A 14,367-nucleotide genomic window follows, 5' to 3' on the forward strand; every position below is an offset into this window, starting at 1 on the left:
AGTATTTAAAATGTAATGCACACCCTCTTCCACCTCCGGCAAGTTGGATTTTGGTTCGATCGAAATGGTAGGGGCCTTATTTCCTTTATGATATATCTTATGCATTATATAATACTTTATGCACCCACTAACATATACCTGGCAATGAGAATAAAATTGCCACCTTCTTGTTGGGGTTGAAACACTAAATTTCTAACCTTATGAACATACATTAAGGAAACTACATCATGAAGTTTCTCTAAAGAATTCAAACCAACATTCTTACTCATGAAAATAATGTAAACTATATGGGTTATCTTTCTCCATAGGATTTTCCTAATGTCTCACATTGACATCAAAGTCCTCTTCAATTGTACATTTTCATATATTGCAGACACTACCTTTAAACATGTATTTTCATGTATTTTTTTTAATTTTTTTAAGTTTATCATATATTGGTTAAATTTCTAGGTAAACCACCTTTAGTAGAGATGATGAGATGTCTAACACCTTTCCCATCTTCTAATTAAACCCCCATACTTATATATTAAGTAGACCATACATTTTTTATATATGAGAGTCACTACAATAATAAAATCATTTTGGGTGCCCTTTCACACCCATTTCCAAAATAGAATGGTGACAACTCCAAATAATGTAATATTGAGATTCTATGATGAACATCTCATGTCTACACTTCGTCAATATATAAAGGTATCTTATCCAACTTCAATTCTACACTTCTCGAAATGCTAAAGATATAGAGTAATAATCATGGGGATATTAACTAGGACACTTTTGACAAGTCTTTTAGGAAAAAAATCTAGTATTCTATGATACAAGGTACCTTTTTGCTCTCTCAATAGCAGAATCCCAAATAACATTATCATACGGTATTCCAAGAGGAAACCCTAAATGCATCGAATTTCATGCTCGAGGGCCACAACTAAGAAGACATGTATGTTACATGAAAAACTTACCCCAAAAGATGACAAAACATAGGATCCATTCTTGACTATGAAACATGACATATTGGCTATTTCCATTGGCAATAGCCCTAATTATAAAGCTTATCAAAGGACCTGACAACGACAACAAACAAAAATGAGGATATTAGATACTTTTGCCTGAGACCTTTAGAACTTTTGAAAAAGACATGTTGGACTTATCAAAATAGAGAAAGAAGATGATACATATTGCATAATCAAATTTTAAATCTACTTTTACCTAAGCCCTATTCTTCTCATCAAATATATTAATAACTCTCAATTAACATGATTGTACAATTTATTAGGGCCTATTTTACAATTGAAAACCCAATTGAGGATTTGGCTCCTTTAATAAAGGCAAGGTCAAGCTCTTGTCAATATAAGAATTAATTCTATAAGCCTTGAGGCCAACAACGTCTTAAAAGCATTCTTAAGCATTTTTTTTTTCTATTGTCGTTGACAATATCTGATTGTTCCTCTAATTAAACTTAAATTTCTTAGTATTGTTGATCTTATTGATACATAATTAATGAAAAAAATGGATTTAATTGTCAATTGCTCTATGAAAATAAGATTGACTTTCGATATGGGCAAGAGCACATGGTATATATTTCTTGAAACCTAAGGAGAATCCTTCCAAACAAACAAAACACATTTATTTTTTCTATGAATACAACATTTTTTTTGGAGATAGGAAAGTAGCCTTGTCCTCCACAAAAATCATCACCCACACGAGTTCACTCTTTGTTAGATGGTGAGCTTATGTTGACCTCAATAGAACACCCCGACGAAGCATCATTGTTTGTATCATTGCCTGATTTGTCTTGATTGTCAAAATACTTTTGGTATGAGAGAAAAATGCTTTAGAATCTAAGTAGCATTTATCGAGGCAGATGAACAATAATGCTTTAGTGACTATGTTCTCATGGGACGTCGATCTATCATTTTCAACCTAATCTCTTACCCTTTGTAGAAACACGAGATTTTTAACCTAAAATTCCATCATTTTCTATTTTTCCAAAAATCCTATCTTGAATTGAATAACATTTTTTTTATCCAAAAGGATGAATATGACTGGTTTGAAAAGAAAAATTAAGAGTATTCTTTTATTTGAATCTTTTGATGGGTAAGTTGGAATTGCAAACACGACCTCAAAGGTGAGGTTGTAATATGTCAACCAAGGATTTAAGTTCCATTATTTTGTTTTTCACTTTATAATAATTTCTTTTCGAGAAGTACAATGGATTTTTCAGAAGAAAAATCAAAGGATTTTGGTAAGTGGTTGAAGGTGTTGGATTGATTAAGTTATAATAATTTACCTTACAGATTGAAGAAAATGAGTTATTTTATAAGGAAAAAAAAAAATCAAGGATTTTTTTATAAGAAATTGAAGATGAGGGCATTTCAATCATTTTTGTTTAATATGTTACATAAGACTGGACGGACGGATATGCTATCAATTTGAAAAATTCCTGGACATAATTGAAAATTTCTATAATAAAAAAAAAAGAACAAAAATTGTATTTTTTTTTTTTTTTGAAAGCTTAAGACAAAGAACACATAAATAATTACTAACTTCCATATCACAAAGTTTCACAAATTAATCCAATAGCTTATGGCCAAAATAAAACTCAATTGAATTTCCATAGTTAGAAAATCTCCAAAGTTTCTTAAGATAGAAAAATGGAATCTTCACTTTTGTACATAGATAATAAAGCATCATTTATTCCAATTGTAGTTTTCATGTTAAAGCAATTTCAAATCAAGCATAATAAACAAACAAAAAAAAAATAGTGAAAAAAAAAGTATGTGTCACCCTTTACCATGAGCAATGCATTCAAATGATAAATAAATGGACCAACAACCAGTAATGAATAGTTCATTTGATTCTTAAAATCTTTGTTTCTCTTTCTTCGATTATATCTTCTTTCCCTTTTCTTAGAAACTTAGTGTTTAATAGGTGGCATGTGCAATCCCACGTGTATTATAAAGGGTATTTTGTAATTAAATATTAATTAAGGGTATTTTGAAAGTAATATGATATTTTTATAGAAACTAACCTAACGTAATTATTGGATCGTGGAATTGTAATTTTATTGGTTTCTGTCAAAATTTGCTTCATAGTGTTATATTATATTAAATTTAAATGTAAAGATGGGGAAATATTTGTCTTCCAATATAAGTAGATGGAGTGTTAAATAATAATAAAAATTTGACAAGATGTCTTAAATATTCACATCAGAGTAGAGCGGCATGTAATAAGTTTTAAAACATAAGAGTAGTTGTTGATAAAAAAAAATTAACTGTTAAATATTAGGAGGTATCTAAAATATTCACAAAATTAGAGGGGGTACTTATAAGTTTGAATACAAAATGGCGTCAAGCACGTTGACATAAAAAAATTACTTGACAATGTAAGATGTAATTTAAAATAAATTGACAAAACGTGAGGAGGTACGTGAAAACGCACATGTATTATAAGGATCTTTTGTAATTTAAATATTAGTTCAGGGGTTGATAAACATAATAAAATATAAGTATTAATCTTGATTTTGATTCCTCACTCCTCCTCCAATGTTAAATTCTTGGCAAAAACTACTGTTCATGCAAGAGGCTTTTTATTAAGAAGACAGACTGCATTAGATTATTAAAAAATGATATGATGTGCATCTCTAAGACCCGTATCATGGTTGATCTAATCGTCCAATACAAAGACTCCCAATTGGAACTGTTGATGGATCGGACCAGACATAAAATCCAATCCATCCCAATCTAAGTAATTTCGAATCTATGTTGAAGGTTTCAATTGCCCCACAAGAGTTTTCAAATTCTATAGATTAATGTGCTATTGAAACAAATTTTAGTGGCAGATAAAGAAATCTGTCACTATTGCCCCCACATAAAAAAAATTTACTCTTAGTTGCCCTCACAACTATTTTTTTCACTCTTAAGTGTCCCCACAAATTTCTTTTTCTACTCTTGGTTGTCCCCACATAAGCAAAATCCTGGCTCCGCCCTTGATTTTGACAAGGACGAATCTGATCAAAATCAAAATTTGATAATTTATCGATGGATTCTAGATCAACCTTATCTTGATAAGATATATGTGAGAAAGTATGCAAATTGGATTATATATTTTCTTTAAATACTATCTATATCTTGTATATCAAACAATATTTGATATACAACTCTACTCCCTTTCATAGTGACAAAGGTGTGGGGTTTGGGAATAATTCGGCAAGAGAAAGTAGGCCAAAATGCATAAAGTCAATAAAACATCAGATAAAATAAAAAGTAAAAAAATATATATATATTGCTTTAGGTATAAAAAAAATATATGTATTTTATACATTAAATGAAAAAAAATACTTAAAAAATATTTAAAAAAACAGGATTAAATCATAATTAATCATGACTTTTTGAAAAAATCAAAATTTTTTTTGAAAAACTTCATGATTTTTGGAAAAAATCGTAGAATTTTGTCACTGTGCTCCCTTTTTTTTAGGAGAATGATTTACCTTGTGGTTATTGAAATTTAGAGTCTGTACGATTTTGTAGGAAAAATCAAGAGAAATATGACTGTTTGAAAGAAAGAAAAATGTGTTACGTAGGTCCACGTTTGTGCATTTTACACGAAAAACATTTTTTCTCTAGAAAAATGATTTTTTGCTTCTTAATGGGAAATTTCTATCCCAATCTTCATGAAAATGATTTTTCCATTTCTTGATATTATTTTGATAACCCCGCACTCAAAACTAAAAGCTTTAATCTCTTTTTGAATTATCATCCAAGGTACAATCAAACATTTTTTTTTTTTGAGGATTCCATTTTTCAAGGTTATTTTCCTGTTAAAATTAGAATCTATAAAATTACGGTTTTGTATTTTTTTTTTCTAATTTTTTTATTATTTAATTTTAAGATGAATAATGGTAAAGTGACCTCATGATTGGACTTAACCCTTCCGCCTTGACCACGGGATATCAATGAAAAATGACCTAATCCTTATCTTCAACTTTTATCCTAGTAAAATTCTTGTATTTAATATTGTGGGATTGAATTGAAGGGTCAGTTTGTAATGAAATTGATAAAGTTGGGTGTGGACAGAATTTTATGAATTTCAATGTTCCCTAATGGAGTACAAAACTAATAATGAAATTGATAAAGTTGGGTGTGGACAGAATTTTATGAATTTCAATGTTCCCAAGGCCAACCATGGAGAGATTCCATCATCAACTCATGAAAATACAGATATATGGGGTTGGTGTTGGGTCCTATTTGTCTACCACCATTTAACATCCACCACTCATTTCTTGGGCCCACACCTTAACAACCTAACAAACACCTTTAATAATGTCATCTCAGTGCCCTTATTCTCACTAAGCTAATATGCCCAAGTAGTTACCATAAAATGGGAATGATTTTGTGGGCCTACACAATTGTGATTAATGATCATCTATTGAGGTAAAATTGATCATAGGATTGCATCAAAAGCCATCATCCATGTCACTAAAGATTTAACAATCCCATTCAAATCTACATCATGAAAGATTCTTATATTATTTCACTATCAATCGAGCATTTTAGTAATCGATAATGTCATTAGAAATAAAAAAATCTTAAAGATGTAATGAGAACTCACAACATTCATCCCAAGAAATCATTCCAATTTCATAATTGGGGGAATGAAAAGGGAGCTAATTTCATTTTTTATATATTTAAAAAAGAAGAAGCAGTGTGACCAGAAATAAAAAGTTGAAGGATGTAAACAGAAAAAACTATGGAGTTATTGTAGACACCCCAATTTGAAAGATTCTAGACTTGCTTAAATTCTTCTTCGACCTTCTGCAAGAGAGACTTAACTTTGGCGATGATTCAGGTCTTCTCTCACAATAGGGGGAATCATTAGAGATATTGAACAAAGCCAATCGATCCGCTTTGCAATTTTGAGACATCGGGGGGACGTGGCCTACATTCCCTGCATTAGGTACAAAAGTGAGCATGTGAAAATGATGTTTGGTTCATTAAATTAACCTGAGAATCAGGTGAGATTTTTGAAGATGATGATGATGGTGTTTCAAAAAAATCCAATTAAGTGAACAAAAATGAGAGTGATTGACTGAAAAGGAGAGAAATTTGAATAGAAAAAGAGATTGATTGAGGAGTGAGAAGGGTATAAAAAAAAGACATATTTGAGGGGTTATAAAAGGAATTTTTGAAAACGGTGATTACACCATTTTGGGATGCAACTCTAATCGGGTACATCATATATGACCGTTCGTGGCTGTCCTAGGCCCACACTTTTTCAACATAACTACCTTAAAATTCAACAAAGAGATCAATCTCTTCTTCCCTCTTTCTCATATTCTTAAGCACATTGGTTGTCCTCCAGCCCATTTACATGTCCCATCATACGCAACATTCTCAATGTGGGTAATAAGCCCCATCTCAATCTCGCCCAAGTCCACAGCCCAATCATCTCTCTACTGTACTCACCTCCAAGACTCGATACCTCAACCACCTATCGTGATTCCATCGAAGAAAAAAGGTGATACAATTGATGGGGTTTTAGGCTACGAAAAATATATGAGGTGGTGATTTGTGAAAGGTGGATAAGTTTGGTCTTGTTCTTCGTTTTGTTGCGAGTATTGGGTCAGTATGAACATTGGTTCCACTGTTTGCCAATCCATCTTTGCTTACATTGAGGGCGTGTTTGGTAAGTGAAAGTTGAACGTGAGAGTTAGCAACTCTCGCAAGTTGCCAAAGATTGTGTGTTTGGAAACCTTAACTCATCAACTCTCCAACTTCCTAAAATTGAAGCATTTCAACTTTCACCCTAAGAGGTGAAAGTTGGCAACTCTCGCTCTCATCCCCTTTTTTTCATTTTATTTATTATTATGATAATGTGAAATTAAAATAAATAATATTAAATTAAAAACTAAATAATAGCAATAATAAAATTAAAAATAATTATAATAAAACCTATATTATTATAAAATAAATCATAATAAAAATTAAAAACTAAATAATAATAATAAAATTTATATTACTATTTTATTATAGTAATGAGAAAAGAAAAGATAATAAAAAATAATTACTATTAATAAAACCTATATTATTATTTTATTATAGTAATAAGAAAACAAAAGTTAATAAAAATATATTAATGAAATAATAATATAATAAATGCCTATATTACTAATTTTTTGTAACTATGAGCAAAACTAATAATAATTAAAAAATAAAAATATTAAATAATTAAAATTAAAATTTAAAAAAAAAAAAGAAGAAAAAATAATTTATCTTCAACTTCAAGTAGGAAGTTGGATTTTTTAAAAAAAGTTTCCTCTTATGTTGGAGTTGGAGCTCTATATAACTCCCAGGTGAATTCTTATAAGCAACCAAACACAAAAGTTATAATTAACTTTCATTGTTAACTTTCAAAAGTTGAACTTCGGAGAGTAGAACACTTGAATGTCCAACTCTCACGGTGAACTCTCACTTATCAAACAGACCCTGGCTAATCTTTTTGGATCAAAATATTTTATTAAGAGGATTAGAAAGTCTATATGCTACACAGGTTTATGTGTCGTGATCTATAGATCACCCAATCTTATAGGACTTCAATACTAAACTGAAACATTAACCGACTGCAGAGATTAATATGATGACCACCTCAAATGAGAGGACAAAGACAGAGCTTGTTAGGAACCAGAAGCGATGAAAAGGGTACTTAATAAAATGTGAAAAGCTTTCATTTGCACGCAACAGTGCCGCATCATCTACCCCACCCTTATAGTGCACTTGATGAAAAATGCCAGAACAACTAGCTTCCATGGAGATGATGCTATCACATGTAAATTATATGTATGAAATGCAAATCACCCCAACAAGAGACTCTAGGCTATTTGAGAAGTTATCCGTTTCCTCATAATATACTATAACACGTTTTTCTTCTTCAAAAAACACTAGCCCATTCGGAAAACAAATTTTAATGAAGAATAGAGAACTCGACATTTTGTATTAGTTTACAACATCATCTATGTCATGATTAGACAATAATTCAGGTTCCAATTACATGTATGAAATACAAATTCCCAGACAAGCTAGAAAGAATTTCAAAATACATATTAGAATAAGACCATCTGACATTGTTTCCACACTTTCTATTACAAAAGAATCGAAGAATAACAACAAAATGGACTCTAAATACTAAATTCCCCAGCAAGCTAGGAAGAATTTCAAATTACATATTAGAATAAGACCATCTGACATTGTTTCTACACTTTCTATTACAAAAGAATTGAAGAATAACAACAAATTGGACACTAAATACTAATGATTGGAAGATGAAAGAACTGAAATAGGTACCTCTCTAAAGCTTAACTGCAAGCAAAGAATAAAAGAATGGCATTAATCTACCTACAAAGAATTTAATTTTGCTTCTCTAAAACTGAGTATGAATGTTGTTTAAGGGGTTGAGATAAGTTTGCCCGTAACATTGAGGGGTGGTGCCCATGCTGAAACTGTGTATAGAGGCTGATCTTGCCAAGTGAGAGTAAGCCCGGCACCATCTTTCCCTTGCTTCTCCAAACCGAACTTCTCACAAGAGTACATCTTCAAAAGAATTTGGCTCTGAACCATCTCCCTATCTCTAATCGCCACACATTTAAACCCTCCATCCTCCATCAACTTCCTCCACTTGGTGAACACCTCATGCCTTTCGAACCTATCGCTTCCTTCACATGCAACTATGTTCCTTATCTCCCTAACAAACATCTCCTCTACTTTGATTCTTACCGGGCTATCTAACGCTAAGCTAGAATCAATCGAATCAAAGATGGTGGAGTAGTATTTCAAGGAATTGGAAACTCTTGTTTCCAAACTTGCATCGTCATGCTTGGCTTCTTGTTCTGCCATAAGAACAATAGTAGGTTTCGTGCTCCGTATCAAACCCAAAAAATCTCTCAAGACACCACCACTTTCATCATAAAGCATCTTGTGTAGCTGGAGAATACAATTCACAGCCACACTTTCATTCTCCTTCACATGAAGCATCCACAACCTCACGTCCTCCAACCTGTCCACCACGGCATGGAATTTAAAAGGCAGATTCAAAGCCGCCGCAAATCCTTCTAGTCTCTCTCCTGTTTCTTGAAGCTCTTGTCTGGACTCGCCTATTCCTGTGATTCTCACATGGCTCGGAGGATTAGGTCTAGAAGCCAAACTCTGAAATAAACTAGGCCATTGAAGCCCTTGTTTAACACCGAAATCTATAATGTGAACCCTGTTTTCTCCTTCAAATGCTCTTAATAACATCTCATTTGACGTGAAATGGAGGAACTTTGGAATTGGGCTCATGTGATTTAGAAACCAGAGTGAAGTGCCCATTTCTTCATCAGCCCTATCAATCTCCCGAGGGATGGCAACATGGAAAATATGTGGCCAGAGCCTTGCGACTCGTAGAGACAATGCTTCTGTGAAGTAAGCTATGACACGGTGAATTGGGGTCCCCTCTGGAGAGGCGAGCTCCCCAAGCCTAGAGAGGAAATGTGTGATAGCTGAAACATTGTTCGAGCTGATTGACTCCACACATGCCACTAGTAAGCTCACAAGCTCGAATCCCTGACACTCCGGTGTCACATCCCCATTGCCCATTTCATTCTCGGAGAAGTTCTTGTCTGGCCTTAAAGTAAGGCCACGACTATCCGAAGAGGTACTTGGCCCTGACTTTGCATTCTTAGGCCCTTGGCTTTTCCCGAGATCATTGTCACCTCTGTCAGTGATCTCATTCACCACAGACTCCACCCAAGGATTGCTCAACAGTGGCACAGTCGAGGGAGGATCAAGGATAGCGATTCCTGACATCGAGTGTGGCAATTCAACGGTCTGCGGAAACCAAAACTTCTCACTAACCCCCAATTCATCAACATTAGGCATTGTAGTACTATTGTTGCATCTTTTTCTCTTGGCTTTGTTTATGCTAGATTCATCCAATGATCGCTGCTCGGAAAACCACTTCAAGTTCTCCTCCTCCTCCCAAAATCCTTCTGTGGCATCTCTCCTTCCTTCTGATATTGTTGTTTGTGTGGCAGTAATGGAAGGGGAGAGACATATTTTTTGTCTAATTGAACAACTTCCCTTTGCTTCGATCGGTTTCTCCACTGAGAGGCTGACTGCTCGTATAAGCTGGGAGCGCGGGGCATCTTTTCGGTGGAGACTACAAGGCAAATCCAATCTTTGTGTACTCATTGAGGGCAATTGGAAATGGCAAACCGGAAACTGCGCAGACCCTTCACTCCTCAAGCTATGCCTTGGCGAAGACAATGTAGAACACCCAGCCAACATCCTCTATATGTTTCCAATTTTCTTTTGTTTTTTTATCTTTTAACCCTACTTTTTTTTCTAGATTGAAGAATCTATGTTTTTTGTTGTAATTTGACGATTAAAGTGCAAGCCCGATAAATATAAAGGAAACTAATGGAAATGCAATGTATTTTTTCATAAAATTGGGGTTAATTTTTTGGAATATAAATAGGATGAAAGAGAAACAAGTAAGAACCCACAAAGAATCAAAGAATTTTAAAAAATAAATGAATAACAAAATGATACTTACTGCATAAAAATGGTCATTGGAAACCAAAATTTACCGAAAAATTCATGGAAGAAAGCACTGATTCTCCTGAGTCCTGAGAAGTGACACCACGCATGAAAATCCAGATAGATACCTGTTTACAATTATAACTGAAATAGAGAAGAAATTTCAGATCCAAATCAACATTTGAAAAATGTAACGCCTCCATAATAATAGCCGATTCTGTATTTGAAGCAAAACCCAGTTGTGAAAACCCTCCAAACATTTTTAAAAAAAAAAAATTTTGAAAACCCCAGTTTTCACAATTGGGTGAGATCTTTCTTGAGTCTCAGCAACCAAAAGAACATAAACCCAAAATAGCTAATTCTATATATGAAGCAAAACCCAATTGTGAAAACCATCTAAACAAATTCAAAAACAGAAAAGAAAAAAAAAAAAAAAAAAGAAGACTGAAAAAACAGATCACCCAAGTGAGTGATTTTTCGATTCGCATCAACCAAAAGAACATAAACCCTAAATGGATGTTATTTTTAAACTGGGGTTCTCTTCTTCTTTCTTCTCAGTACCTCTATAGCCATCCTCCTCATGCCTTTCTGGTTCTGTGATTGATTTGATTCCCACCAAGCAACAAAATAATACTAAGGGGAAAAGGGTAACTCAGAATTCCTCTAGATTTTCGATTAGTGGTTGATGGACATCGTACGGTTAAGAGTGGTGGTTAATATGATGGACATCGTACGGTTAAGAGTGGTGGTTAATATGACCGAGGGATGCTTGGTCAATATGACCGTTTGGGTGTACGTCAAATGTTCCGTTGGGTGTGGTCCGTTGCGATTTTATTTCTGGAGTGGTCCGTTGCGATTCGCTAAGGCACTTAAACCTCAGTCCTCACGTGCTTGTCCGTTATCCGTTTATTTAACTATTTGGGACAAATTACGGAGTCTCATAAGGCATAATCTCATTCTTCAACGGGTCGGTTCCACATATACCCATTACCCAGATCTGAAACCTAACTCCGATTTACATTGATCTCAGTTCTGTTCCGGTTCCGGATACAGTGTTCTTTTTTTGGAATTGTAGGAGCATCTCCAATGGTCTTTTCTTCCTTATCCTCAAATGTAAGGAATAAATAACATATAAGGGAAGCGGATCCTCTGTAGCACATGGTTCCTGTAGCGACCCTGTAGGTCTTGAGTTTGATAATCAGTGTGAGTATTAATTCCTCAGGGGCCACCTATAATAGTACACCCTTACTTACCTGGTGCGTGTGATGTGTGAGCGTTGCACATCCCCTAGACTAATCCTTGGACAAGACCATCTATAGACTAGGCAAAGCCCAAATACAAGCTAGGTCCGTTGTCTACAAGGATAACCTAATTTATAAAAAATAATAAAATAAAATAAAAAAAAGAAGACCTAAGTCATAATCACAAGAGACTGAGATATTATTTTTTCTTAAAAACATTTATCTCTCTCTCTCTTCCCGCCATTTAAAGTGTGCTACAGAGGATCCGCTTCCACATATAAGCAGGTCAAAAAAGAGATTATGATGTAGTGAACTCCTCTTCCTTATCCTTAAAAGTTATTTTAATTTACAAAAATATTATTTATCCATTTAAAACATCTCATCTTAAAAATAAATAAATAAAACACATATTTTATCTAAACAATTGAAATGTTTTGAGTAAACAATGTTAGAAATAAGGGTGTCAATGGGTTAGATCCAGTTAGGTTTGTAAAGCACTTAGAATCATAGCGATAATATATATATATATATATATGTTTTCGATCCTGATTCTCAAGAATCAAATGAGGAAAAAAAAAGTACTTCAAATCATTATTTTTTTTTTCTTTCAAAAATTTAACATATTATCTACAAAATTATTAACTTTTATCTTCTTTAAAAAGTAATAATTTTTTTGAAGAGTTAACTCAGTTTAAGCTCTAATTCATAGTTTATATAAAAAAAAATTGGAGAACTTCGTACATGCATTAATTATTAAAAAAATACTTTAAATCATTTATAGTATGAAAAGAAATGACAAAATAAATTGATTTCGAATACCCGTCTGATAGAACTTAATGGTCCTGATTCCTATCGATTCGACTCTATTTTAGACCTGGCTCTAATGGATTCAATAAAAAGGGAACCAAGGTTTTCAATTCCAATTAAATGGGTACCCATTAGCACCCCCTAATTAGAAATAGATAATATAAATAAATAATATTTAATAATGAACGATATTATTATGGATGAATAGTGTAATACCTGAGATAAATAGCACCATATGTAAATAGGGGTGGTGGGCAATCTCGTTATATTATTTGAGTTTTGAGAGAAAAAAAAATCTAGATGGTTTGAAGTAACTCCTATTCCAAATATAGGGAAGGAAATAAGGAATAACGTGATAGAGAAAGATGGATGGGAGCTTGTTGCTATAAATACCTGAAACCCATGGGGTACTCAATAAAAAAGACAATTATTTTCAAATTAAAAAACAATACCTAACCCGTTATTCCTCACTTGTTAGTTAATATCAATAATATATTTTCAAGCAAATCAAACTTCTGAGAATAAAATCTTAGAAAATTTATGTATAAAGTACTTATTTATTGTTTAAATCCATAAGGAATGAAAGTAATTAATAGACGTTTATGTAAAGAGATGGTATTAAAAAAAAAACACCACATTTTTTTTTTAGATTGTATTAATGGATTTGGTGATTTATTAATCGATTAATCACCAAATCAGATATTAAAAAAATTTACCCTTCAACCTCAACATAGGGTGGTTGAAGATGATGTGCTCCCAATAACATCATTTTTACAATTCCCAAAATTTCCTGAATTTATTCAAAGTAACCCAACTGACCATGAATTATTGCCAAATCCGAACAAGGTTACTATGGATCTAACGGATCAAGCATAATTTGGATCCAACGGATCTTTCTCATAAACCCATTTAATGGTGGGTTGGTTGAGGTTGTGGAAGCTCACACAAGTGTGATGGGAACACTCGAAGCAGTGTAGGTGAGTCATGCAAGATTTACTACGTCTAAACCCATCTCAAAACCCTATAAAAGGAGCTATGAAGTTCTCCTAAAGCAGAAGCAAGTGTGATTGAAGAGTAGGCTTAGCAACAACAACAACAACAAAAAAGAGAGTAGACATGGCAACCTTAAAGAGTGGTGCATCTCTGTGGTCCTCAGTTGCATTGCTGCTCATACTCATCGCCGTAGCGATGCAAACAGAGACCGTTCAATCCCAGCAGTGTGCGTCGGAGATTAACAGCCTAACCACATGTGCACCCTTTGTGGTGCCAGGGCAGCAAACCTCCACACCAAGCTCTGAATGCTGCACTGCACTCCAACATGTCGACCAAGGTTGCCTATGCAGCACTCTTAGGATTGCTGCTCAAATGCCTTCTGCATGCAATCTCCAAGCCATCACTTGTGAGTTGTGATTACTTTACTTCTCATCTCTCTCAAATTGTTGTTCCTGATTCCCAGCATGTGTGCCACGTGTCTTTACTCATGATCAAGTTTGGCTCTTTATAAGAACAGTTTATCGATTTGACTGACTTTCTTACATTTTTTTTTCATGACAGGTCCATGAAAGGGACGTGGGTCCGGATCGATCTCCAAATAAATTATGAGTTTTCTTAGTTTTTTTTTTTTTTTTTTCTTTTTAGTGCCATCAACAGAGACTTTGAGTATTACTATTACTATTATAATAAAGGAGATGTGTTTCACTTTTAATATGGTTCCAGTGCACGTGTGGTTTTACATTTTTTACAAACTACAATAG

General features: G+C 33.5%; 2 protein-coding genes across 2 annotated transcripts; one reads left to right on the forward strand and one right to left on the reverse strand.

Moving 5' to 3' along the window:
* Positions 1 to 7,981: 7,981 nt before the first annotated feature.
* LOC147389653 (scarecrow-like protein 28) lies at positions 7,982 to 11,281 on the reverse strand. The gene is made up of 2 exons (XM_086419382.1): positions 11,127 to 11,281; positions 7,982 to 10,709 (listed from the first exon to the last, which is right to left on the reverse strand). Exon 2 carries the CDS (start codon positions 10,311 to 10,313, stop codon positions 8,436 to 8,438), a length of 1,878 nt encoding a protein of 625 aa, XP_086275508.1. The 5' UTR covers positions 10,314 to 10,709; positions 11,127 to 11,281; the 3' UTR covers positions 7,982 to 8,435.
* A 2,448-nt stretch (positions 11,282 to 13,729) lies between these two features.
* Positions 13,730 to 14,023, forward strand: LOC147389654 (Bifunctional inhibitor/lipid-transfer protein/seed storage 2S albumin superfamily protein). The gene has a single exon (XM_086419784.1). The coding sequence runs from the start codon at positions 13,730 to 13,732 to the stop codon at positions 14,021 to 14,023; it is 294 nt and encodes a 97-aa protein (XP_086275910.1).
* Positions 14,024 to 14,367: the final 344 nt, after the last annotated feature.

Source organism: Akebia trifoliata, chromosome 12 (genome assembly GCF_017979445.1).
Source record: "Akebia trifoliata isolate Shusen 1 chromosome 12, ASM1797944v1, whole genome shotgun sequence".
Lineage (NCBI taxonomy): Eukaryota > Viridiplantae > Streptophyta > Magnoliopsida > Ranunculales > Lardizabalaceae > Akebia > Akebia trifoliata.

Bases quoted from the DNA above. Each gene is read 5' to 3' on its own strand.
- LOC147389654 (XM_086419784.1), top strand. From the start codon at position 13,730: ATGGCAACCTTAAAGAGTGGTGCATCTCTGTGGTCCTCAGTTGCATTG.
- LOC147389653 (XM_086419382.1), bottom strand. From the start codon at position 10,313: ATGTTGGCTGGGTGTTCTACATTGTCTTCGCCAAGGCATAGCTTGAGG.